The 26629-nt window shown below is 42.8% G+C and overlaps 1 protein-coding gene and 1 long non-coding RNA gene across 3 annotated transcripts in view; both read left to right on the forward strand.

Annotated features, from left to right (window-relative positions):
• LOC134022082 (uncharacterized) overlaps positions 1–6024 on the forward strand; it is a 199745-nt gene extending 193721 nt beyond the window's left edge. Inside the window, exons 2-3 of the long non-coding RNA XR_009930612.1 lie at positions 5262–5397; positions 5524–6024. This is a non-coding gene — a long non-coding RNA (uncharacterized LOC134022082). The remainder of the gene's footprint in view (positions 1–5261; positions 5398–5523) is intronic.
• An 8154-nt stretch (positions 6025–14178) lies between these two features.
• Positions 14179–26629, forward strand: part of unc5b (unc-5 netrin receptor B) — a 41828-nt gene continuing 29377 nt past the window's right edge. For both annotated transcript variants that reach the window (XM_062463299.1, XM_062463300.1), the window contains exon 1: positions 14179–14981. In XM_062463299.1, coding sequence (XP_062319283.1) covers positions 14894–14981 — 88 coding nt within the window. In that variant the 5' untranslated portion in view covers positions 14179–14893. The remainder of the gene's footprint in view (positions 14982–26629) is intronic.

Genomic DNA, 26629 nt, shown 5'->3' on the forward strand with positions numbered 1-26629 from the left:
ACTGACGTTGTGTCCTTGGGCAAGGCACTTCACCCTACTTGCCTCGGGGGAATGTCCCTGCACTTACTGTAAGTCGCTCTGGATAAGAGCGTCTGCTAAAAAAATGACTAAATGTAAATGTATTTGAAAGTGCCTGTCCTTCTCAAACAGTTTCCATGGATGACTTCCTAGATATGTGTAACAAACCATCTGGTGAGTTAGGTTAGCATCCACATGCTTGTCGTCAGATTCAGGACTCCTGTCACAGTGATGACAAATGGACAAGAACTGACATTTCTTGATTGAGTTATGGTAATTGAATGTTAAGTTATATCAGCTTTCTTCTGAATGTGTGAGCTTCATCTGGCTCGCTAACCTGACTGCAAACCAACCAGCAGTAAACATTTGGTTTTGCTTGACGTGTGTCTATCACTGCTAAAGAAGTGAATTCAGAAACATAGCCCAGATTCATCTATAAGTGGTGCTACATGACACAACCTAAATCTGCATAGTGACCAATCTGCCCTACATGTTCTGATGAAGAGAATCATGGCTGAGGCCTATCAGATGAGACACATAGGGCCAGCACACTGGACTGATATTTCTGCAGCCCCGGAAAAAGCCATCAGAAAGAAGAGGCAAAAGAATAAGATAATAATGATAAACATTCCTAATACACAACAACAACAATACAAGAACAGGTCACACCATGAAGTTTGAAAAAAGTTTAATCTCATTGTGAAGAATTGGATTGATTTTGTGAAGAGCCACACTGATGGAAAGCTTCGGATAAACTCCAACAGCCGCCTCCGCAGTGACCATTTCACGGCGGATAATTTTAACATGGACCAGAGACAGACGGGGTTCAGGGACACACGCCGTACCGAGCATCGCCCTCCCGGCCGTTCCTCCTCCGGTCGCACCTGGACCATCTACCGTCGCCAGCAGTTCATCACTCAGTTCTGTGTGCTTGTTATAATCATACTAGATAACTTTTCCAGAGGTATCTCTGCTATGAGTTAGTGCAAACCGCTAACTTGATATAAGGCTACTCGGTGTAGAATTATGGTATTTTGGTGAAATGGTAGCTAATGTGATAGAAGTAGTTGGAGAGCTCACTGTCTACTGCTCTGGTATCCATTTTTACTCCTGTGTTAAAGCTCAGGGCAACATTTCATTTATATGCATCTGTATGTTTCACTCATTGAACAAATAAATTCTAATTCTATACTGTTTTGTTTGTCTTGACGTAGCGTCCATTATCTGGGTCGTAGGTAGGCAGCGAGGGGCGGAGCTTCAGCTCCTTCAGGCGACACGCCCCCCCAGTCTCAAGCAGAGAACAGTGCTGATTTTCTCACAATTTCAAAGCCTAATTTAACATACTTGTCTGTGTTTTTTTTCATTCAAATTTGGATGGGTAGTTAATAACACATTCTTCTGTGGTGTGGTGAACTTAAAACTCGTTTTAAATTCCACTTTACAGGATCTTTAAGTAATCTAAGCAATTTCTTTAAGGAAATAATTAATTTACACAATGTGTTAATTAATTTAGCTATTGTTATAATTAGATTACTGAAATACTTTATTGTAATCAGTTTCCCAAAAACTTAAAGTAAACCTCTTATCGGGATTTACAGTGTTAACAATTGAGGTTTAAGAGGCAGACACAGAATACAAAGGTTGTGCAAAACAACAAATAGGTAAATACACAGCCACATATATACAGATATGGAGCGCTTCAAAACATGCTGATTCATAGCCTCTGTCTGGGTAGGCAGAAACAGAGCATTGATTCCTCTAGAGCCACAAATGAAAAATCCATGGGGGTGAGGAGCTCTTTTGCGCTGCGGCAGGGAGAGGTCATGGGCGGTCAGGCAGGCTCTGGTGGCCCCTGGCTGGGTAAGGCCTCACCGGGTTGGGCCTGTCACTGGGTGCTTGGCTGGGCTGGACTAAGGCCAATCCCATGACCAGAAGGTAGGTCACACACAACTACACTTTTACACACACACACACACACATATATGCATACATATGCATCAGAAAAGGAACAAAATTACGTTTTTTCTTTTTTTCCAAATCACAGACAAACTTGAGATACAATTTTCTTTATTTTCATAAATGGTTATGTAAAATAAATGTTCTTGCATCTGGCATTTTGAATCCACTTATCCAAATTTGTGGACTTCTGAATTTAAACACCTGGCATCTAGCTTTCCAGCAAAAATGGCGCAAAATAATGCCAATTTGACTGTAAACACCAGATAAAAGTGATGATGATTCCACCTTTTCTTACATTTCAACTTTTCTTCCTCCCCCTGATGAACTTTCTCATCCCTACTCACCCTCTCCAACTGTACATGCACACCACGGTGTGGGCTAATCTGGAGCTATGATATGCTAATCTCTCCTGTCCTTTCAGATGGGAGCTCCACTTAAATGCAGAAAGGGAAGAGAAGGGAAGTCATTAAAGTATGCCCTGAGGGGGTCTGCCTGGGCTGGCGGCACTTTGGGGGGGGGGGGGGGGGGTGTCCTTGATGTAGCTGGGAGAGCGCCTGACCCCCCCTGGGACTGAGGAGGTGGTCCTGTTTCCCCCAGTGTGATAAGAGGATAACAATTAGAAAGGCTGGTTTGCTGGAGGCATGAAGCATGGGGATGCTGTGTCTGTGTGTGAGAGAAGAGAGATAGATTGAAGTTGACAGTTGTCACTCTGTGCAAACGTGTTCAACTGTCACCTCATTTGCCCAGTGGAACATACCACACCTGTCACCCGTGCCATGTTCAATGCCCACTGATGCAGTATATGTCTAAATGAAGATTAAATGATCCAAAATGCTAATTATGTTCTTGTATGATCATCTATACTGTCCATGTGCAGAAATGTCCAGATAAAAAATTTATAGAAACACCTTTTACATGCAATAGCTTGGCATATTTATTTATATGGCATTTTTAGCTCTTTTCATTTTGTAAATGGGGAGTCAGGTGGCTGAGCGGTTAGAGAACCGGGCTAGTAATCAGAAGGTCGCTGGTTCGATTCCCGGCAGTGTCAAATGACGTTGTGTCCTTGGGCAAGGCACTTCACCCTACTTGCCTCGAGGGGAATTTCCCTGTACTTACTGTAAGTCGCTCTGGATAAGAGCGTCTGCTAAATGACTAAATGTAATGTAAATGAAAATAAATGGTAGGCTAATTGTAGCTAGCTCTCAAGTCTTCTCACGGTGTGTTGCCTAGCATCCAATTACTTTTGATAGAAAGTTAATTCCAACACAAATAACGACTCTTTTAGAAAGTTAACAATTTCTTTGTCGCTGGTGATGTCTTCAGTATCGTCTGTATAGTAAAACTCAGCTGACTCCTCGATATCGCTCATTTTGAAGATTACGTCAGAGCAGGGCAATAAGAATCCGTATCAGACCGCAGACCGGCGATGAGGTCAATACACGGCTGGCATGACTACCCATTAGCCAATCAGAACGCTCGTACTGTCGTTGCCATATAATAATATGAAATAATTCTGACATCTGTGGGCGTCGCAAGACTGTAATAAACACAATCAATCATTAAGCCGTACCCTGACTAATGATTGGACAGGCTATCTGTCTGTTTACCTACCTACCAGCTCGCACTCTGACCCTGCACTCAATGCGCGTTAGTATAGTTTTGTGGGAGTGGCTTTGAAGGGAGGGGTGGGATATTATGGTTCGAATCGTTTGGAATAGCTAGCTAAAATAGCTAGCTTCGCACAACTTGCCTACACGACCTTTAACACAACCTAAATTCCGGAGGCTAAGAAGGAGACTTAGCGATACCCGATCGGAAAGGCATTTTCATGCATTCAAATATTCTTTCAGTAACAACTTGGGACGTTGACAGCATTGATTTAATGCATAATTTGTCTCACTTTGTACAGTATGGCGTAAGTGAGTAAACCTTTTGTGTATCAAACAATCTGAACATTAATGCAATGGAAGCCCTTGCGATTTTCATGGCACATAGCTCTATGAATAAATGTGCTTGGTTGACTGATCGATGACCTTTATTCAAATTGTGGTTTTGGAAATAAATTACAATCGCTGATAAGGCATGTTCAAAGGAGGAGCAGCCCTTCGCTCTTGCTCCAGACAAGTCCTCCCAACATATCCAAAATTTTTGCCGCCTACTTCAAGGAGACTTTTTGCGGAATCTATGCAAGCACACCTTAAATGGCATGAAAAACATGAAATGCTCAGAGCGTGACTAATTTGACAGCTTTGACAGATTGAAGTAACAGCCACATTTTGCCCAGGGTCCGTAAGAGAGGTAGAGAATGGATAGTTGCATAGGTGTTATAAGAGAGAGAAAAAAAGTGAAAGAGTGAAGGAAAGAGTTCTGTCCTCAGTTCTCTTTGCCCCGCGGCATGGGGTCACCTTAGAGACAGGAGACTAAATTACCCAGCAGCCCCAGCTGCTGGAGGGATCATGTGGACAAGGGGAGAGGACACCAGGAGTTAATGAAGGGAAAAGACAGTTTAGATCCCCTGGGGGCCCTCAGGGGCCAGCCTGCCAGACCCCTGCCTCTCCTCCCCAACCACTATTGCCCACCCATCATCACCCACCCTGATTGGCAAATTAGTAACACAAATTTTGCCCAAAGCCGAAGCCTTGATTGGACAGATGTAAAAAAAATATTAAAGGGTATTTTCTCTCCATTCCCCAATTGTCCTCTCCTCCCCCTCCTGTCACTGGCTAGGTAGTCAGAACGCTGCATCTACGGTCCCTCTACGCTGCCAGTGTTGACACACTGTAGCATTTGCTGCTACACCTACTCTCAGCGGACACATCGTTAATGTTAAGTGCTTCAATGATATTATTTGAATCCATAGATAATTAATAATTACAGTTTAATATGTGACTGAAATTGTTTTTCAAATGAGGGAGGGAGGCCACCGACTCCATATTTGGGTCAACTTTTAACTCTTTTAATAGATGTTATTTTCCATGCACCAAGAGGGCAAGAGGGTGTGATTAAATAAGTGCTGCTGCATTTGTTCATATCCATTTATCAAGCATTAAGTAGCTACTCTAAATATCCGAGTCATGCTGGGTTCATTAGGAGCACCTCTGAGGGCAAACCACTGTGATTAATGATCTGTTAACATCTCATACACGGTATAATGTGCTAATGCTGTTGTTTTCTCTCACTCTTAACTATTTTACGTTGATACCTTTAATTTAACATGTGTGTTGTCCCCCCAAGGTTTACTATTTATGTATCTCTTTAACTTTCTCTGTAAATTCTAATAGGTTGTCATGATGCATAACTCCTGTTAAATATCTTCAAGTCAACTAGAGCACAGTGAGGAGACAATCGTTTCACCTTTGCATGAGCCAAGAGCAGTGACACACAGATAAGGTGCAGTGTGCCATTTCCTCTGCTGAGGTAACCTCTCTACCTACTTAACATGGATGCCAATGACATGTAAATCTACAGCACTGTTGTGTGCAAACATGTACTGTAATTAGTCTGACATCCCCTAGGGTATAATAATTGGACCATTGTTTCCAGGGTAAGTGGAAAAGACATCCACAGCATGGCTTTTTACTGGATGCCAAAGATTACCAGAGAAGAGAGGTGTATTATGGATTTAGTTCCATGGTTACAGAAGATACCAACATAACTATGATCCTTTCCACTCAGAAAGTCCCTTTCATTTTTGTTGCAAAGCATCATTCAAAAAGGACACATACTGTAGTGAGCCCAGACCAGCCCTAGGGGATTGTGGGGGATTAGAGCCAGCCTATCTCAGCAGAGCTATTCATTAAGTAATTATGACTCTGGGGCTTCGATGAAATATGCATGAGCTCTGACTGGTCCTTTTGTGATTGTGTAATCCAACTTCAGTCATACATTCATCTTTTTTTCAGCTACAGTGTCAAACTAACAAACACATATACACACCTAGATTTATACATATTCTGTGTTCTCAAAATCATTATTGTTTAAGTTGAAACTAACTAAATCATATTCTCTTGAAAAAGGTTTGAACCTCAGTATCGGACGAAATGTTTTTCACTCATCTAATTTTATTAATAAAACTTGGTAATCAGGTTGGATTAATCACCATGGTAATAAGGATTGGACCGCAGATTATGCCTCTTTATCTAATCCATTTAATTGTATTTGTGGAATCATGAGATTAAGATGGCTGAACACAATTAATAATGACTTTCAATGTTTCACTAGGGAATATCTTTCTGGTTTAAAAAAAGATGATTTAGATATGGGTCTCTATCAGTTCTTCTCTTTGAACATAGTCTCTCTCTCTCTATCTCTCTCTCTCTATGTACTTGTGTAGAGTACTCCAACTAGTAGTATATCAGAATCAAGGGATCAGAGCTGCAAGATTCGGCACCCAAAAGAAAAATTCGGCATCAATACAAATGAACTCTTTCTCACACAAACTCTTTTGCACACAAACAGACACACATGCACGCCAATCTCCTCCATGTAACTTGGGAGTCTAAATCGACCCAGGTGCTTCTTCCTGCTTTTTGTTTATTTTAAGATATTTTGGGGGAATGCTGCTTAAAGTACCATACAGTACTGGAATATCATGCTCTATGTTTCTTTTTACATTTCTCCTGTGGTCTCAGCCTGCTCATCCCTATCCGTCCCGTCTCCTACGTCTCTTTCTACCTTTCCTTCCACCTGTCCTATACTCTCCTTCTGTTCACCCGTCTGTCGTCCAAGCCAGTACCACTGTGCTCTTACATGCTGGACATGGATTGCTGTGTTGTGTGCTGTAGTGGTGTTTTTGTTGATCTGTTGTGTATTGTTGTGTGCAGCTGGTGTGGTGGCTGACTGTTGATGTGTTTGACGAGGAATTTGGAGTTTGGGCTTGTGAGCCCCCATAGTGAAGTTGAATGAACTACACGAAGTACCTGAAACTCACAGGTCCATCTTGTTATTGATTAACCCTTGTGTTATCTTCGGGTCATTCTGACCCATCAGTCATTGTGACCCACCGTCGTATTGCGACAAATTTACCTCATACAAAAACAAAGTGAAGCATTTTCTTTTAACCCTTGTGTTATCTTCGGGTCATTCTGACCCATCAGTCATTGTGACCCACCGTCGTATTGCGACAGATTTACCGCATACAAAGACAAAGTGAAGCATTTTCTTTTAACCGTTGGGCTGTCTCAGACCCCCCACATTGCAAAGGTTAAAAGAAAATTATTTTAATTTGTTTTTGTATTGGGTAAAATTGGGTAAACACAACGATGGTTCGTTATGAACCTTTGGGTCATGTGACCCGAAGGCAGCACGAGGGTTAACTGTCGGGCTGTCTCAGACCCCCCACATTGGAATGGTTAAAAGAAAATTATTTGTATTTGTTTTTGTATTGGGTAAAATTGGGTAAACACAACGATGGTTCGTTATGAACCTTTGGGTCATGTGACCCGAAGGCAGCACGAGGGTTAAACATAACAGGTTCATCACAGCGTCACGCTTTCTTAACAAGTGCAATTCAATGGATGGACCATAGTTTTTTTGTTTGTAAAGTTTCCCAAGGTTGTAGATGGTTGGTTTGCCAGCCTGGAAACAGTCTGCAGAGGAACATTAATCCAGAGCTGCAACACAGTTCCCCAATGCTTGACCTCTGCTCTGCAGGACATGAAACCCTGCAGCACATAAAACAGATCAAGGCAGGAGGGAACAGAGAAGGGGAGAGGCGGGAAGAAAGACTGTTGTGGTCTCTGGAGGGAGAAGAAGCCCAGGAGCTTGGAGTGTGCTCACACAGAGTGTTAGCTCTCTGATTGGTCCTTTGTCTGCTCTATTTCTTGCCAAGCAGCCCCTTTGGAGAACAAGAACACGAGCAACTTGATAGCAGTTGTGCAGGAAGGGGAATGTTTTAAGTTCATGACTTTCTCATCTCAAGGCGCGTACATTAACATGATAGATTCACTATCTGTCTGGATGCTTCTGATAAAGATATGTTTTGATTTGATTGTGATTAAAAGGTAAAATATACATTTTCAGGGTGGTATCATTATCGAAAATAACTTGTTGACTGACAGACTGGATTATCAGAGGCAGATACTGAGAAAGAAGACAGACAGAAGTAGAGACAGAGGTTGAGACAAAGACAGACTTACAGAGACAGAGAGAAAAAAAGAGACATATAGGATCAGAAAGTGAGAGACAGAGACATAACCGCAGGTGTTTCTTTGGCGTCACATTCACACCTCTCAATGTTTCCCTGCCACACCAGTGTGGGGGACACTGCAAGACAGATGATTCTGTCCAGGATCACTTCATCTCTGCTTCACATAATTAACTACCCCCCCACCCACCACCCACCCCACACACACCCCTGATCTCTATGTTGAGGACTGGTTCCAGTCTAAACAATAAGGCAATTTCAATGTGACAGAAGACAGGTTTACCTTAAAAGCAAAAGGCAAAGAATGTTTCATAGTTTGAAGGAGGAGATTCACAGAGGTCAGTAATTTCAGTCTCTTTGTCTCTGTCTCAAAAGCAGTGTGTGTATGGTATCCATTTCATGCAAAACCATAATTTTAACACAATGAACGGCAGATGTGAGTTATAAAGAACAATGCAGCATCATATAATTTAAATGACTGCCGTTTTAATGTCTGTATACATTTCCAGTGTCCAATTTCAAAGACAAATCATAACATATTATCTTATTCTCTATCCTTCTGTACCCATAAACTGTGCCAGGCTGTACTTTGTTTGGATTTGAATAACAACATGGATTTGCATCCCATTGAAAAAGAGCACTGCAACTGCTTGAGTAAAGGTCAAAGGGAGACAAGCAAAGAGAAGCATGAAAATACAAACCCACAAGATGAATGTCTGGGTGTGTGCTCGTGTTGTTTTTGCCATTGAATGGTCATCCTCCGGTTCTCATTTGTCAAACCTCAAACCCACATAGATTTTTTGTATTAGCAATCTGGTCATTGATTTTCAATATTCAGCTTTTTTTTTGGCACTGTTCCCCCCCTTCACCCTTCAGCGTCTGCACCTCAACCCCTATCCATAGGCTGTCTACCACCTCTAGAGATGAGATGATACTGGTGTCACTACTTGCCTAGGAAAACAGAGCACGCCTACACCTAGTCTTTTTATAGGCTAATAAGTTGACCGAAGTGTGGGGGTGCTGTGGGATCGGCCAGCCTCTCGGCTCTCCGTCCACTACCTACAGACACCTGCCCTGTCATTAGCTGCTGATTGGCTACCTACTCAGACACTTAATAACAGTGTCACTTCACAGCGTATGAATAAAATGAACATAAAAAAATGAATGGAATCAATTCGTTCAATTGGTTGTGATGATAAAACTATTCCCCAAATAGCCAAATAGAATAAAGTTGTGTTTAAATATGTTCTGGCCACAGGTTTGTAATGCTAATTAATTTTATTTCAAGGCAAATTGATTATTTTCTATCTTATTATTACTGCAGTTGCAGTGGTGATGATTATGTGGTTGTTAGAATGTGTGGGTGCGTGTGTGTATGAGTGTGTATGGTAGGTAGTTGGGAAGCAGTAGTGGTGTATCCAGAGTATTGTTCACATATTGCAGCTGTCAGCCATTGCCACAAGATCAAGCCTGTGATTAATAAAACTGGTTCTTAGTCCCCTCCAGCCTATTTTCACCGTCTCCCTTTACAGCACATTTACATCACATGCATCCCTCTCTTACAGAATCTGTCTTTGTCCATGCTTTTTCATTCTCTCCCTCTTTCTTTCCCACTTGGACCTCTCATCCCATGTGCATATTATCTTTCTGTTTCTTTCTATCTTTTACTCACTATCTAACCTCCCCCCCCCTCTCTCTCTCATTCTCGGCCTCTCTCCGGAGCAGAGGGTAAATGATGCATGGTAGACTCACAGACGCTGAGCGATCATTAGCGAGGTGGCACAGGTGAGCAGGAGTGAGGGATGATGAAGAGAGCGAGGGATGGAGGGAGTAACAGAGGACAGCAAAAGGCATGTTTCCTTCCCAAGGCCTTTCCTTGCATCACAGAACCAGAGGTTGTTTGTGTAAAACGCCAGTCGGTGGCATTTCCTATGCCAGTTGTCATCAATCTATGTGTACTGAGGTGGGTATACACACAGAGATACACACACACACACACAGAGACAGACAGACACATACACACCCATTCAGACAAACCCTCACTAGCATGTCCGCATGGGGTTCACATACCTTGTGCTAATACTAATATTTGAGTGAACATAGCAACACAACAACAACACAACAAGTAGTCTCCATTATCTCTATTGCATAAGTAGAATATTAATATGTAATTTGGATGTTTGTCTTATGCAGTGAGCTGCGTTTGGCCCGTTAGGATGTATATGTAGATCCCTAATCACTGCTCCTCATTCCTTCAGATCAACTACATGAGCTGTTTGAGTTTATAGTTCCAAGGAAAGTCATCAGAAAAAAAACAGTACAGGGATTGATTGACCTTTCGTGTGTATTGTGCCACATACTATAGCAAACTAGTTTTGTTAGTATTTGATTACCTCTAGTCTCAAACATACTTGAAGCAGCAGAAATATGTTCATTACCACTATTGTTCTGGCACTTTTAATTTGATTAGATTTTTTCTCCCAGAAGCAGAGGGAGGAGAGTTTCTAGGGCAACAATTAGTGTAATTGTCCTGAGTCTGACATTTGCAATCTGCTAAAAGGCCTCAGGCCCAAAGACCCAGGAGTACCCAGGGGATTGTAGCAATGGAGGACAGGTGACCCTGACACACAGTGACAGACACACACGTACACCTTTCACAAACCTCAATCACTGACATTGTAGGACACACGTTTTCTTCACAATGACTTGTTACAACACATAAATGGTGGCACAATTAGATAACTATTAATTATTCAGAAAGCAGTCAGAAAGTTTGCAGACGCATCATCATTAATAATATATAGTCGCTCTGGATAAGAGTGTCTGCTAAAAAAAAAAAATGACTAAAAATATACTGGTTGTATACAATGAAATATTGCATAGACTGTTGTATTTTGTTTTTGTCTTTTGATTACAGTAATTGTAATGCTTTTTAGTCCTTGTAATGTTACAGAAGTAAGTTTACCGTTCACCGGATTTTAATATGATTGGTCCATCAAAACAATTATAGCCTGAACTATTAGTAGACAACTATTACAGTTTTTTACAAATGGTCACACATTTGTCCAATTAAACTGCGATAACATTTTCAAAACTCTTCACACAGTTAGCACCAGTCTATGTGAACAATTAATCTTTTATTTTTTTATTGCTTTCACATAAAATGCATTGAACAACAAAACTAAAAACAACTAAAATATTTTGTACTCAAACTGAATCACCACCAAAACTCTATCCTCAGCCCATTTTGCACATGCAAACTATTTTCAGAACTGTTAAGGCAATGTTAGAAAAAGCGTTTTATTTATATTTTATTCTTTTACCTACCACAGCTGAGTTTAATTTTAACTGAAGACATACCCAGGTGTTTGTATTTTCGATTTCCTTAGATAGAAAATGGGATCTTTGGAAAAATTGTATGGACTCTAAACATCAGAGACTTCAGAGAACTTCATGGAAGGCTTGTAACAGATGAGGAAATTGGGCAAAATTTGTCTTGTATTTTGTCACACATTGGTTTGCAGCCCATCGCAGGATGGTGTAAGTTTTCCTCCCACCCTACTCTCCATTCCTCAACCCCATAGAGAAACTGGTAAGTTCATATGGAGCCAAAAGAGCATTAGTCAGGTCAAGCACTGATGTTGGCTGACTGGACCAGGCTGGCAGGTGGCATTAGAATTCATGCCTATGGTGTCTGATGGTCAAGTTCTTCCACACCAAACTTTAGAAAATACTGCAATTTTAGGTTTCTTTTTGTCTTTGTTATAGTTATCATCACAAAAATGTGGACGTTTCATTGACCAAACTGACACTGGTGCACTGTACACCTTGTACAATTCACAAAGAATACTGTGCTCACTGTGGTATTGATTGACAGTGGTGTTGATTCTTAGATGTTTATTATATGTTTATTGTATGCACCTGCCCACCAAAGTAAATTCCTTGTTTGTGTACACTTAGTTGGCGATTAAACTCAATTTTGATTGTGATTCTGATTTAGATTCTGAAAGGAATGCTTTGGGAGAGATGCCAAGGGCCAGCAAGTTCAAAGTATTCTGCTGTACTCACAACATAAACACGTGGCATCTGGAAAGATCTGTGACCCTCTCAAATAAAAAATATTTGAAGTCTTTCTCCTGCAGAATATTGCATATTATTTCTAGTCAACTGAAAGCCTAAAGATTGGACATGGTACCCGTTCACTGTTATTGAAATCTATAAAACACTCTTTCATCTGGCCTGCAAGAAATAATTAGTTTGCTGGATAGGTCAACTTAATCATTCCTGAAAATAATATTCAATTATCTCCTCTGCAACTTCCAGAGTATGGCTGCTATTTATAGTCGCTCTTTGTTTTACAGAGATAGTGAATATGCTTCTTTTTATGTCACATCGCCAACACTAAGCTATGGGAGGTTCTTCAGTACTAAACAGCCCTCACAGCCATTACAGCTTAATAATAGTCTTAGCTCTCTCATTGTTTGAGAAACCCTCTTTACAGTCAGCTGCATAGTCGGTCCATTAGGACTTCATGTTTTACCTGCTTTCCAGACTCTCCTTCTATGGGGCACCCATGACTTATATCTCCCATTAGTTCTTAGCATACCTCAGTACAAAATTATAACTTATGACACATCGACATTGTCATCAGTCTGGTTATTATTGGCTGGATCGGATCTGGAAACTGTGGAACCATCATCAGAAAGCTCAAACAGAGGTGTGTAGGTCTCTGTGGAGGTTGACAAGGAAACTCATACATTCAAAGTGCAAAACAAATAGTTCTGAGGAGCCTGAACATCAACAATGTGCTTCAAAGTTAATGGTAGTGGAGGATAGCATGTTAAAAGTGTGGTCGACAGATTGTAGCAATTCAAGTCTTCAAAGGAAATAAATATAGAGTTATGGGTTCCAAAAACGAACACACACACAAACACAAAAAAACTCAGACGCATACACATATACACAGATCACTGTGAACATGCACATTCATGCAAAAAGAAAAAATACTTTTCTTTGGGAAGGTTGGCATCATCCTCATAATGAAGATATTTGAGAAGGAATGAATAATCCCCATCATATTGTGTGCTCCAGGAGGCGGCAAGATAATTCTCATGTTGAGGCTGGAAACTGGGAGTTATCACTTGTCCAAACGGATTATGACCTTTGAAGTAGGATTTCAACCAGGGACTGCTGTTCTGTTGTCTGATATTTTTACAGCTCAGGGAGGGCCTAGCTCTGTGTACACAAGCCCAGAATGCTCTAGATGAATGTTTGACACAGGCATTAAACACATCATACAGTTTATACATACTATCCATCAGCACAATCATGGCACACACCCATCCAGAATCATCAACTAGTTATCAGTGACAGCCATATCTACATTAGAGACAGTTCTGCATTATTTATTTTTTGTTGATCAATAGGATTCTACCTTAGATCAGATTAATACACAATATTAACATATTACACATAAACAGTTACACATAACCATCTGGGAAGTTCTCCTTGGAAACAGTTTGAAAAGTCTGGCAGTTGTGTGTCTGCTGAGGTTTTTCCATCAACTCAAACACATCTATGAAATGGTGCTCTCTTGTGGCAATTAGTGGTAGTCATAAGATTTCAAAAGGCTCACCCTCATATCCAACCTGGGTTGGTTATTTTAGAGGTGAAAAGTATGCCATTCTATACCTAGGCTTATTTCATTCCAAACACGGTAATCCATCTTGCTGAAATCTTTTATACAAGTTTCAAAATTGGATTATGAAAGCAGAAATATGAATGATATCAGTGTATACTATTGTATACTACAAATGAAGCCTTTACAAGTGGAATTCTGCAGGAGGTACCAATGGTGACAAACTGCTCAACTGAATCTTCAATGGAATAGCAGGTTACCTCCCTACTTGATGACACATGGGAGTGTCAATCACTAATAACGCAAATCCATTACATTGTTTTCTGTTCCAGGTTTTCCATCTTTCCACAATCTCCTTCTAGTTTTCCACCACCCCAGCTCCCCCTCTCTCTGTTCCCTTCTGATTTCATCGTTCGTTCTAGGGGGTGATGGTCTATGATTGGCCAGGCGGGGAATAGTAGTCTGGTAGCAGGCATTGCAGGGCGGTGTTCATCCCCGTGCTCATGTTTACACCTTGCACAATCTTGGAGCTGAGAGGACAGACCGCAGGGAACGGGAAGCTTGGAGCAACCGTTTGCCGTGTTGGAAGGCAGAAGCGCCTCGGTACTTTTTATGGTCGTAAGCGAAGTTTCAGTCGCTTCGACAGCAGTCTACGCAGTCTTCGTGATTTTCTTGTAATTAATGTGCAACAAATTTTCCTAAATATGAAGCATTGATACCACAAACTTTCCCGTGACTGGCTCCGCTTTGATGGGTTTTATTGGACCGGGGTGATACAAACGGGAATAACGCAGAAGTTGGTGGGGGGGTTTTTGAACGATTTTTGTTTTTGTTTTATCAGGGAAACCTTATAACAAGGATACACATTGTTTCGTGTCATTTATGAATTAATTTATCAAGTATAATAAACGTGTTAGTTTTGTCTTTTGGCCATACTACTAATTTCGTGTTCTATGTTTTGGTAATCATTTTTACGTGTAGGCTACCAGACCCTTTATTGGACTTTTTCATGTTTTGAGACCAATTTCTCTTACTGAGAAATTATTCTAACTTTTAAAGACAAACATTTAAGTTGGAGGGGCGACATCGAGAGCACCTGGGACATTTCGCAGCAACGTAACTTGAAAAAGATGCTCTCAGCTCAGATGCATCGCGACCTGGCTCGTGGTCCTCTACTATTTCTATTTCTGTTCAGTGGATATCTCGTGGCCGATTCTGGTAAGTTTGTAAAACTACATCATGTTAGTATGAGCGCCACATTATAAACACAATGTATTACAATGGTTCAAACTAGAAAACAGCCGAACGGCCCAATGTGTTCTGTCACAATTTCTCACAGTGGCCTTGGTAACAATATTTCAAGACAGCCGTTGTGGTTTAAAATAGTTTGCAGTAGATTTCTATCTTACATCCATGCATAGGCTACATCCATGCATTTGGATTTCAATTCATAGGAAGAGAGAAATACAGGATTTGTCGATCACACACTGTGACCCTCCACTGTTCCAAAACAAGTTACTGTGTTCACAGTCCAGTTCAAGAAGGAACGGAACAAGCCGAACCCCCGGTGTGCGGGGAGTAATTAAGGTTTTGTTCAGTGCCTTGGCCTCTTATAAAGAGAAAAGGATCTGCATCGCGAAAAAGTAAAGGGGAGGAAAGCAGAGCAAGACACGCCGCAGAGAACCCGAGGGAAAGCGCTTTAAAGTTATTCTACATTTTGTGACACCTGTTTTAGACTGCCGTTTTGTGTTTTGAGCAGCCTAACTTGTGTTGTTTTTCCCTGGTGACTACAAGCAAATAGGTAGCCTAATCACGGTTTGCGTTTTTCCAAACTATAGTCCGCTATTTGTTTCTGGCGTTAAATCCAATCCCCCCCCCCCCCCCCCCCCACACATATCTTTTCTTGCTCAGTCTATCTCGAAATCTCTGTAAATCAGATGCAAAAACGTTACAGAAATCTGAAGGCTTAGTTGAATTGTGGATTATGCAGAAAAAAAAGAACAAACATTGCATGCCTTGGTCTGGCTAGAACTTCAGCTGCACAACGGTAAAGGATAAAAGTGATGTGTTACTATGGTGATGCCTTATATACCATGGTAACGTTACCATGGTCGCCTTCTGACCAGGTCAGGAAAAATGTTGTTAAAGTGTCCACTAAGTCCCTGAACGCTGTCCTGTCCAGCCCTGTCCCACCACCCACCCCCAAATCTCCCTGTGTTGTTACTGGATGGACAAAGGAGAAAAGCTGCTTATATTTATTAAAGCAAGGTCTGTTCAGAATCCTTGCATGAGAAATGAAAAATATTAAAATAAACAGCTGCAGTGGATTTCAGCCTTGGGAGTAGAGGAGCAGAGTAGAGTAGAGAGGAGGGGCAGGGGGCACAATGAGGGCCTCTGTGTGTCCCAATAAAAAAGTTTTTCTAAGAAGAGAAAGAGAGGGAAGGAGAGAAGACAGAAGAGACAGAGGAGGTGAGGAAGCATAGACCTATGTAGGGAGTGCATGGAGCATGATGGTACTGACAGATTGCATTTATCTTCTCTCTCATCATGTTCATTCCTTTATTCTTCCTCACCCCGTTCCTCTCCTTTCTCAGTCTGTATTTTGGATTTGCTGAGCTCACATTTCCGCTGTGCTGCTCTTCTGTCTGTGTTGACACACACATTAATTAACTCCACTGCCAGGAACACCCGTGTGGAGCGACTACTCAGCTGGCCTAGATGGGGATCTGAGTGTGTGTGTACACACGTGTGTATGTGCTGTTGACATGAGTTAACAAAAAAGGCAGGAGTTAGCATATTTTATTAAAGGGAATGGGAGAGGGGATTAGGTGAAGTTGGATGGTGATGGACATGGTGTAGGGGAAGAGCTAGGGATTGGGGGTGAGGCACAGGAGGTCAAGTAGGGGGTGGAGGAGCGAGGGGGCTGGAAGTAAAGGAGAGTGTTAAGAGTTAGGGAGCGGAACATGTCAGCCACTCCCCAGATAGTAGTGCCTGAATGGCGACACTCATCCAAGACTTGCTGTCTCATTGTGTTAATTGTAGAAGCTTTTCTTACACAATACTAGAAGACAGTAGTGGTCTCAAGCACTTGAGAGAAAAACTCTCAAGGGGGAGAGTAAAGAACAACACCGTTGTCTATCCCGCATTAAGATTTATTTTTACTCAGAGAAATAGTAAGGGCACTCAAGGATATGATAGGAGAGGTAATGCTGTAAGATCCTGAGAACATTTGCTGTTACGGTTGTTTTGTAAACAGAGACAGACAGAGACAGACAGACAGAGCACAGACAGAGCTCTCCTCAGGCTGTTGTCTGTGCTCCAGTCCCAGCAGGCCCCTCCCACCACCAGCTCCAGATCAGTGTATTACTTTAACGGGTGGCGGGCGGCAGAGGGGGATCACCGGCCAGCCAACAGCCCTCACTGCTGTATTATTCATCACTGCAAAGTGGTTGTTGTTAATATTTTAAATGTGTTTATGATGCTCAGATCCCTGACAAGGCATCTGACAGGGTTGACGGTGGGGTCAGGGATGGAGGTGGGATTGAGGTTTGTGTGTGTGTGTGTATGGGGGGAGGGTGTTCAGCATGATGTAGGCAGCGTGTGGGCAGGAAGGAGTGGAGGTGGGATGCTATTAGATTCTTAGCATACATGTAGAACAGGACAATTTTAGAAACTGTTCCCATTAGAGTGAAGTGCTATGGGGAGGACATGTTTAAATCTGAACAAAGAAAAGGAGGAGGCAAAAGAGGTCAGACAGGGCAATGCCATCCATCTGAGGTGGATAGAAGAGGAGGGTAGAGGGAGAGAGATGGAGAGATGGAAGAGGGTGGCATATTGAGATGGATGGATCTGAGGGTCTGGCGTTTAAATATCCTGTATTAGAAAAGAGCGAGGGAGAAAAGTCCAGAGCGGTGGCATTCAAGCGTCATTAAATACCTGGCACAGGCCTGGGAACGACACACATACACGGGAGAGGAAGAGAGAAAAGGAGAAGGACGAGGAGACGGAGAGCAAAAATATTAAAAGAGCAAAAGAAACAGTGGAGGAGAAAGTGATGGAGGAAGTGAAGAGGAGCAGGAGAAGGAGAGATGGAAAGAGGCGTCCACTGGGGAGATGTTTTATTAAGGCTCTTATGGGTGGCAAGAGCTCTCAGTATTAGTAAGACGAGACATGTTTAATGCTTTGCCAATATTGCACATGTTAGACCACCCCATAAATCTGCTCCATACAGCAGTGAGAGGGAGACTAAGAAGGGGTAGTCAATACGGGAATAGCAGGGAAAGAGTGGTGTGGAACCAAGGATTAGAAGAGAGGAATCAGCTGGGGTTGGAGGGGATGGGGAGGGGGGTTGATGGAGAAGTGAAGGAAGGGAGGTAAAGTTGGGGAAGTGGCAGATGGGAGTTGGGTTGTCCCTGCCCCTCTGTCCTGCCTCCCCCAGGGGTAGGTGGGTGGGGCAGACAGGGAAGCAGGAAGAATGCCTCGGTGGGGGTCCATTGTGATGGATCTGAATGCAGAGAACTCCAGAGGGCTTTTTTCTGCCTCTTTGTGTGGGGTGAGGGGGGACCACAGCACATTTTCGTAAACTACTAAATAAAACACGACTGCGTGGGTGTGTGTGTTTATGTGTGCCTGTGTCTTGTTGGCATAAACTGTAAAATCACACCTTACCTGGCCTTGTCTGTCCTCATGCATCCTATTAGTAAAGTCTCACCTTTATATGCAAAGTAAGTAAGTAAGTAAGTAATACTTTATTTATATAGCACATTTCATACAAGAATTGTAGCTCAAGGTGCTTTACATAAAATCAATAAAAACAATAATACAAGTGATAAAAGTAATAATTAAAATAGCACATCTATAAAAACAATAATATAACTAATAAAAGTAGTGAAACCCTTCTGAGATAAAATTACTTAAACGCTTCGGTAAAAAGGTAGGTCTTAAGCTGTCTTTTAAAAATGTCTAGCGTGTTTGCTTCCCTAATATTTATGGGTAATTTGTTCCATAGTTTTGGGGCATAATTGACAAAGGCCGAATCACCAGCAAAGGCATGGGCACTGACATTTCAGATCAAAAGGCCAGTCCTGTGGAAATGAGCTGCATGATCTCTTTCATGCTGAGGTGAAGTGTTATTCAGGTGTGAAGGAGTTCCCTAAGTTCCAGGCTAGATAAAGGACCACCACAGAGAGTGGAGGAATGTCATTAAATAACTTATCATGGAGTGGGGGAGGGGAGCATTCAGGATCTTCCATAACGGGTGATACGAAACCTAAAAACCCATGACCTCCCCACCTTTTCTCTCTGATACATTAACTGCGGCTATTATTAAACAAGGGTGTTAGATCAGAGGCCGTTGCACGCCACTTGTGATTGGCTATGTGGCAGTCCATGCTCCCTGTGTGTCCTAGTCACAGAGAGGAGGTTTTGAGGCCATGTAGAATCTTCTTAGCAAAGGCTTTTTGTCTTCAAAAGGCAGTTCAGTCCATGCACAGAGATTAAAGCTTGACCAATCTGTGCATTTGTGCTTGTGTTGGGGTGTTTCTGTGTGTGTTTGTTTAATACCTACAGAAAATATACTTGATAAATATACGTGTGATGTTTTGAAGGGGAAAAGTATTTTTTCAGGGATTGAGAATTCTTTAAGAGGAGAGGATGCACTTGAGAGGATTGGTGGAGATTTTTCTACACAAATTTGTGTGTCAGTTTATTTGTTATGAATTTAATCATAGCATAGTTTCATAAAGCCAAATGTATTATTTTTCCTATCCCCAAACTCACTCTCTCCTTATATATCTGTTTCTTATCTCATCGGTTACACCCCCCCCCCCCCCCATTTTACAAATACCACCCTCTGTCATCCTTTCAAATCACCCTGCTCTCCTTCATCCTCTCTCCCTCCATCCTTTCTCTCCCTCATCCCGTGTCCCTACATCCTCCATTCTTAGCCGGCCCTCCTTCAGAGTTGGGGAATTCCTCTTTAGAAGTCATTGTGGAGAATCCTATTTCTGTGAGTGTAACGCTTATTAGGGCCCCATCTGCCCTAGGGAGTGGGGAAGGGGTTGGAGTGTAGGGGGTGTTTTTGGGGAGGTAGTTGCCTTTTGTTGTACCTCTGTATGTGCTGGCTCTGAGGGCCGCTGGGGGCCTGAGCAAGGATGAAGTGGGAAGAGGGCTTAGTTTTGGGCACACACACACACACAGAGCAGCTGGTGTGTCAAAAGTAGAGGAATGGCTGAAAGTCCTCCGTGGAGAGGCCTGGATTGAGGCGATTACATCTGTGTGTGTCTTTGTAATGGTGGGGGAGACTGAGATGATGCGCATGTGTTAGTTTTGGTTCATATCCCTTTTTAATTACATGCCGCTAGCTAAGGCAGCAGGAATTTTCATGTCCCCATGTTATGAATCAAATTTACCCTAAGATAAGTCTCTCTCCATTTTTATTGTTGCTAACTCAAGAAATGTTTTTCACCTGGCATAGTTTGTGAGTGTGTGAGTCTGGGGTGGGAGATTATAGAGAATGCGAAGCTACGTCAGGTTGCGTTGCATGCAGCCACCATCTTGTAACCCATCTTGTAACCCTATCCCTATTGTGTTAATGCCAGAATTATATGGAGAAAGGGAAAACAATATTTGGATAAATTAAACACCATTAACAACAATGGGAGTCAGGTGGCTGAGCGGTTAGGGAATCGGCAGTTAGGGAATTGGGCTAGTAATCAGAAGGTTGTTGGTTTGATTCCCAGCTGTGCAAAATGACGTTGTGTCCTTGGGCAAGGCACTTCACCCTACTTGCCTCAGGGGATGGTTTAATGCAGCAGGAATGACCTACCATTGTGATATTTTACAAAATCTAAAAGAAAATCAAAACACAGATGTAAACGCACAAGCAGAAAAGAAGTTTGACCCTCATAATATGGCGTCTTAACAGTTTTAAACACAGCTTGACGTCTCTTTGTATTTTCTATTTGATTAACACATTGTGGGTGTGTAATGTGAGTGTGCGGGGGGGACTATTAGTGATGTGAATCTACGTGTTTGGGTGTTTTAAAGAATCAGATTGTGCAGTGTTTGGCTCAGTAGTGCATGCATGAATCTAAGTAATGGAGCTGAGCTTGGCCACTCCAGCAGAGATCAGAGATGTGATTGGCCACTCATGGAGAGGTCAGAGCTGTGATTGGCCCACTTAGGTCAGAGAAGACACAGTAATGCTCCTTTACAGCCCCACACATGGACTAGAGAGGTCAGACTTCTGTCCATAAACACACACACACACACACCAATACACAGCCACACAAACAAATATACACATACACAAGGAGAAATAATTCCCATGAAAGCTCTTGGGTCATAAACATTCCAGAGTGTGAAATAAAAGGATGAGATATGGCCTCATCCATCCCTCCATCCCTCCCTCTATCCCTCCACCCTTCCCTCCCTCCAACTCACTTCTGGCATCTCTTTCTGAGGCTTTGCCTGCCAGTCTCCCAATAGGGTTAAGATTCTGTTCTTGCCTTGACTGCATGTCTTAATCTGGGGCTAACAGCCTCTTTGGAGGGATGTACAGATGTGTGTGTGTGTCAAGTGTTGTGAGCAGAGGAGCAGAAAGCTTGTGTATTAGTGTGTCTCCCGTGTGTAGGTCAGGGCAGGGTCATACTCTGTCTCAATAAGCAGTCTGCCTCTCTCTATCTCTCTCCCTTGCTCTCTCTCACTCCCCTTAGTCTCATTTCCTCTCACTATCTCTCCTCGGAAAAGAGTGTACCTGGATTAACTCTGGCCTGGTGCATTTTAAAACAGGACACAGGACGAGCCCTATGTGTGTGTATGTGTCATGTGAGCCTTTTCATGGTTTTTGTATCAGGCAGTGTGTGTGAGGTTTATAATGGGTTAGGGGTTATTATGGGTTGGGTATGTGAGCATGTGGTTATGTGTGTGTGTGTGTTCTGCCACTTCCCAAGACTCTTACCTGCCACTAAGCAGATGGGCTGTACAGTAGACCTCACCCTCAACCCTTCCACTCCGCCCAGATTAGTTGGGGAGGTCAGATGAGCCCCCCCTTTATAAAAATAAGATTACTGCCCACTGCTTATTTTTCCCTACGAGAATGGGATCTCCTTCATTAGGGTGGTGTTGTGTGTGTTTGTTTCTGTGTGTTTGTGCCTGTGTGTGTGCGTGTGTGTTTGCGCACGTATATATAGGAGCACCGAGAATCTGGTGTTTATGGGGGATTATGAAAGCAGATGGACAGACATGCTGACTGGTGAGGCTTCATTAACTCTGTGTGTCTCCACTCTGACACCATAGATGCCCTGCTGCACATACACTCCTGCTTTTCCATTTCAATCCTCTTGTCACCAGCGAGCACAGACGGTGGTGGTGGTGCGGTGGAGAGGGGGTAGAGAGAGGGCGTCAGACACTGGTGAAAACCACATAGATGTTTAAAGATTGGTGAGACGATGTGAGCACAGAGTTTCTGCTTGTCATGTTAATATTAAACTGGGGCTGCAGTTTTTTTCTACTTAGTGACATAACTCTGTCAAACTGCATTGAGGTGAATATGTTTCCTCTTGGCAAACGTTATGTGTGCATGTGTGTGGCACACAAAAAAGATTGCATTGGGACTATAACTGAGACAGAATTAATCTTGGCAGAGAATTGTAGTTTTATATTTTATAGCCTTGGAGCAGGCTGGTGGATAGGGGATGGATGGATGGGATGGATAAGTGCAGTTACAGAGGATCATCAACTACAGTGTGCACACACAAAATGCCATGTGTGTAGCTTCAACCCTCAGAGTACTACGCTGTCCTGGCCCCTTGCTCTTCACCACCCTAGAGATCAACTCACTGTTGACCTGCACAGACATGTATGTGACAGAACAATCTATGGAGAGACTGACTGACAGACAGACAGACTGATCAATAGAAAAACAGACAGACAGACAGGCTTGTGGATAGACTGATGTGTGGACAGATGGACAGACAGACAAAGTAGCATCCTGGGAACAGATGGGTCATCAGGAGGTCCTTAGAGGCCAATTTCCTCCTCAAGAGAGTGCTAAAGGGAGGTAACCCACAAATACTGCATCTCAGCATGCAACTCAGATGGAGCCAAGATATACTCAGGCAGCCATGAAAGAGGGAAGTGTGCCTATGTGTGTGTGTGTGTGACCCACCATCTCCATTCTTTTAGTGATAAAATAGATAAAATAGACTGTATGTAAATTGAAGTTTCTTCTTCGTTTTTTTTTGTAGCTCAGTGCTTCTCTACACCCCCCCCAAAAAATCTGTTTGGATTAAAAAGAAAGTCTGTAATGAAAATGTCAACCTCCTTGTGGTTGGGAGTTGAACAGGAGTACAGAGGAGCCAAATTGTAGGCTGGACGCCCCACGGCTCAATGGTCCTTTATGTGGAGGGGAGGGAGCCCTTTGTTAGATTTAGCTTGTAGAGTGTGACTGACGGAAGTAAATGGAACATATGCGTTTGTGTTTACCCACCCACTCTTCTCCCTGTCAGTGCCACGGTGTGTGTGTGTGTGTGTGGGTGGGTGCGTGCGTGCGCATGGCGTCAAGTGTGTATGTGAACATCTCGACGTTTATGGCCCTCTTGTCTTTGTGCCCATGCGAGCATGAGCGAGTGAGTGACAGTTATACAGTAGTGAAGAGTGAGTAAATCTCCCTCCCTTTAAAGCACTCAGCAGTGGGCTTTGCATTAGCACAACAATTTACACATCTGTCCGGGAGACAATGCCAGACACACACAAACGCAGAATAATGAACCCAGAATCGACTGGAGACACTCAGTGACTGAAAGGGGGTGAGGGGGAGGGAGAGAGAGAGAAAGTGCAAGAGCGAGAGGATGGGTAGAGAGAGACATGGAAGTAGTCAATAGACAAACTTTATTACTACAGCTCCGTCTTCTCCTCTTGCTCCCCCCCCTTTCACCATCCTTCTCTCTCTATCTGTGTTTGCTGAGCAATTTTGATTACATGACTCTGTCTCACATGTCTTTCATCTCCCCCCTGTGAGGTGAGGAATGGAGGAGTAGTGAATGGAGGAGTAGTGACCTCTTTCTCGCGTATAATTGCACAAAGACATCCAGCACGAGGGCACTGTGTTTAGTGTTTAGGCCTTTGATATGGCTAGGAACCCCTGTCTTTAACTTGTACTTATGGATGCCTAATAACCACTGTCCCCAGTCTATTTATTAGCTCTGATGTTAATGTATGCATGGCATCTCTCCAGCACCCCAGCCAGTATGCAGTCTGTCTTTGGCATTAACAACAGAGTTGTAACTGTGACATACAAGCCTGTGTTTCCGTCTTACCCGGTAGTGATATTCACTGATGATTGAGGAGGAGCTATTTTTATGACTTACCGCTAATGTTGACTTAAAGTCTAAATGGTCTAAAGCACAAATTGCATTATTGGAGGGTCATATTGAGGCTCTTATAGGCACTTTAAACCAGGAAGGAATTGCACTATGACTTTGCTACGCCTACAGAAGTGCTGATGTTACCAGATGGCATTTTCACTGTGTGTGTGTTAGTGAACACTGTACATATTTAGCTACATAATGTATAATATACAGTGTATGTTGTTTATGGGATGGGGGTGATGCTATAAAGGTTGCAAGTGTAACAGGGGGGAGTTGTGTTGCTCATTAGTCCTCCCAATCTTTCCTCTCACTGGTACTCGATCCCATTACCTCTGACTCACAAGATTGACCAGCTCAACCAGCTACGCCAACAAAAAGCTAGCTATTTTCTGGTGCGGGTGGCCTATATACATACTTGAGGAGTGAGTTTACCAATCCGCATCGTGTTTACCACACCCTCTTTTGTGTCCTGACGTATGTGTGAATATGCCAGTGTATCTATCTAGCCTGTGTAAACCTGCCCCCATTCCAGAGGATCAGTCAAAGGAGATGAAGTCCTGGGGTAGCGTATGGTGGTGGTCAGAAAATAGGCCAAGGTCTGACAGCGCTCTCAGCCTCGGCTCCTCAATAGTGCCACAGCTCTGTGGGCCATGCAGATGCAGAACAATGGGCAGCTCGGCACAAAGGCAGCCACAGACCCTTGGCTCCACTCAGGCCTTGTCCACCCTGACCCCTGGCCCTTGACATCTCCTGACCACACAGGCTTGGGAGAAAGTTCCCGTAGAGGAACGCCGCAGCCTCCACTCTGCCACCGAACCGCTCTGAGCAGGGAATGTGTCCTGCAGTTGTAGTGGTGGGTAGGGGGAAGGGCACCGATTTATAACTTTTACATGATACGGCTACACCCAACACACACATTACTGCACAAATATACACAGACATACATATGCATATATATACCTTTACAGCAGACCTCCAGCTGACACGCACACACACACACACACACACTGAGACAGAGAAGCTCCTCTCCCTAGCCTCCATTCATTCCAGCCAGCTAGCCTCCCCTCCCTTTTCTGTTTATTCTGGGGATTAAACTGTCTTAATCTCTTTAGACCCTAATTCAGATTAGATTTTGTGTTATTATTATTGCTATGTCCATTGCCCACTGTCCTGTTTGATTTTTTTTTATTCCATGGAGCTCCTGTTTGGAGAATTGATTAAATCTGCTGACCACTGTCCTAGATTGACTCTCAAAGACGGTAGGCCAAATACATATAGACATGGGATATAATATTGTAATATACTATATGTGTGTGTGTGTTTTATGCATGCGACTGCCTGCATGTGTGTGTGTGAGTGAGTGTACAGATAATCTGAGGATATGAGCATGATTGTATGCACTGTATGCATGTAGTGGGTCAGATATGGATGACGCTGTCCTTGACCCTATACAGTCAAGCTCACATATGCGCACACACACAGGGCCGTTGCTAACGCTATTCACGGGGCCCATGGCTTGGAGGGGGCCCATTACTGTGTGGGTTTTCATATGTCTGTAGTAATTATTTGTGAATCAAATCAATATTTCAAACCAAAAAAATACAAAAATACAGTCTACAAGACAAAAATATAAAACTTTTTCTAAATGGAACAGTTAGAAATGTTTAGGCCCCCCTCCTCTCCGTTCGAATAAATCCAACTGCACGTTCCCAATTCCCAATTTTGTTAAATGAGCCTCAGTATGACAGGTGGATTGCGTTTTGAAACGGGTGGCAGGAAAATGTCGCAACATAAATCTGGTGCACAAAAAAAAAGAAAGGACAGAGAAAAGAGAGTCAATGCTGGGAATTTGTTGTTAACAAATGTTTTCACAACAGCAAAGATTTGAGAGGTGAGCCTCTACAGTAGGCTACACTAGCTATCATGATAGTGGTAGCCAGGCATGCACATTAGCTAGCACTTCTCAAGTTTTATGAAAGTCAGCTAGTTATCTGATATTGCCCACGGGGAAAACCAATAACAGACAATGGGCTGATATTTCCGTAATGAAGTACTCCATGAGTTACCATTCAACTATCAACATTCAGTTATGAAATACTGGATAGGCCTATAGCCTACAGATATGAAATGCACAGCATGCATGTTTAACCGGTGTAGATCGGTTAAACTCAGGTGCGTATACAGGCACCAGCTCCAGGCATAGTTGGGTAGATTACATTATTTTGACTGACTTCTATGAACTGTAAAAATCAGCACACTGATTATGGTGGGTGGGGGCCCGGGCATATATTTTTTTACGGCCCTGCACACACACATTTGCTCAAATCACTCTCCCTTAAATGATACTCTTCCCCCAGTGAACACCCTTTCAACACTACACGCTTTTTAGTTTTTTCTCAATTAAGATAAATTATGGAGAGACATCTGGGAGCAGTACAGAGGACCATGTTTTGTCATGTTACCCTCCGGCATACAGTCAATGGGAGGGAGAGAAGG

Source organism: Osmerus eperlanus, chromosome 6 (assembly GCF_963692335.1).
Source record: "Osmerus eperlanus chromosome 6, fOsmEpe2.1, whole genome shotgun sequence".
In the NCBI taxonomy this organism is placed as follows: Eukaryota; Metazoa; Chordata; class Actinopteri; order Osmeriformes; family Osmeridae; genus Osmerus; species Osmerus eperlanus.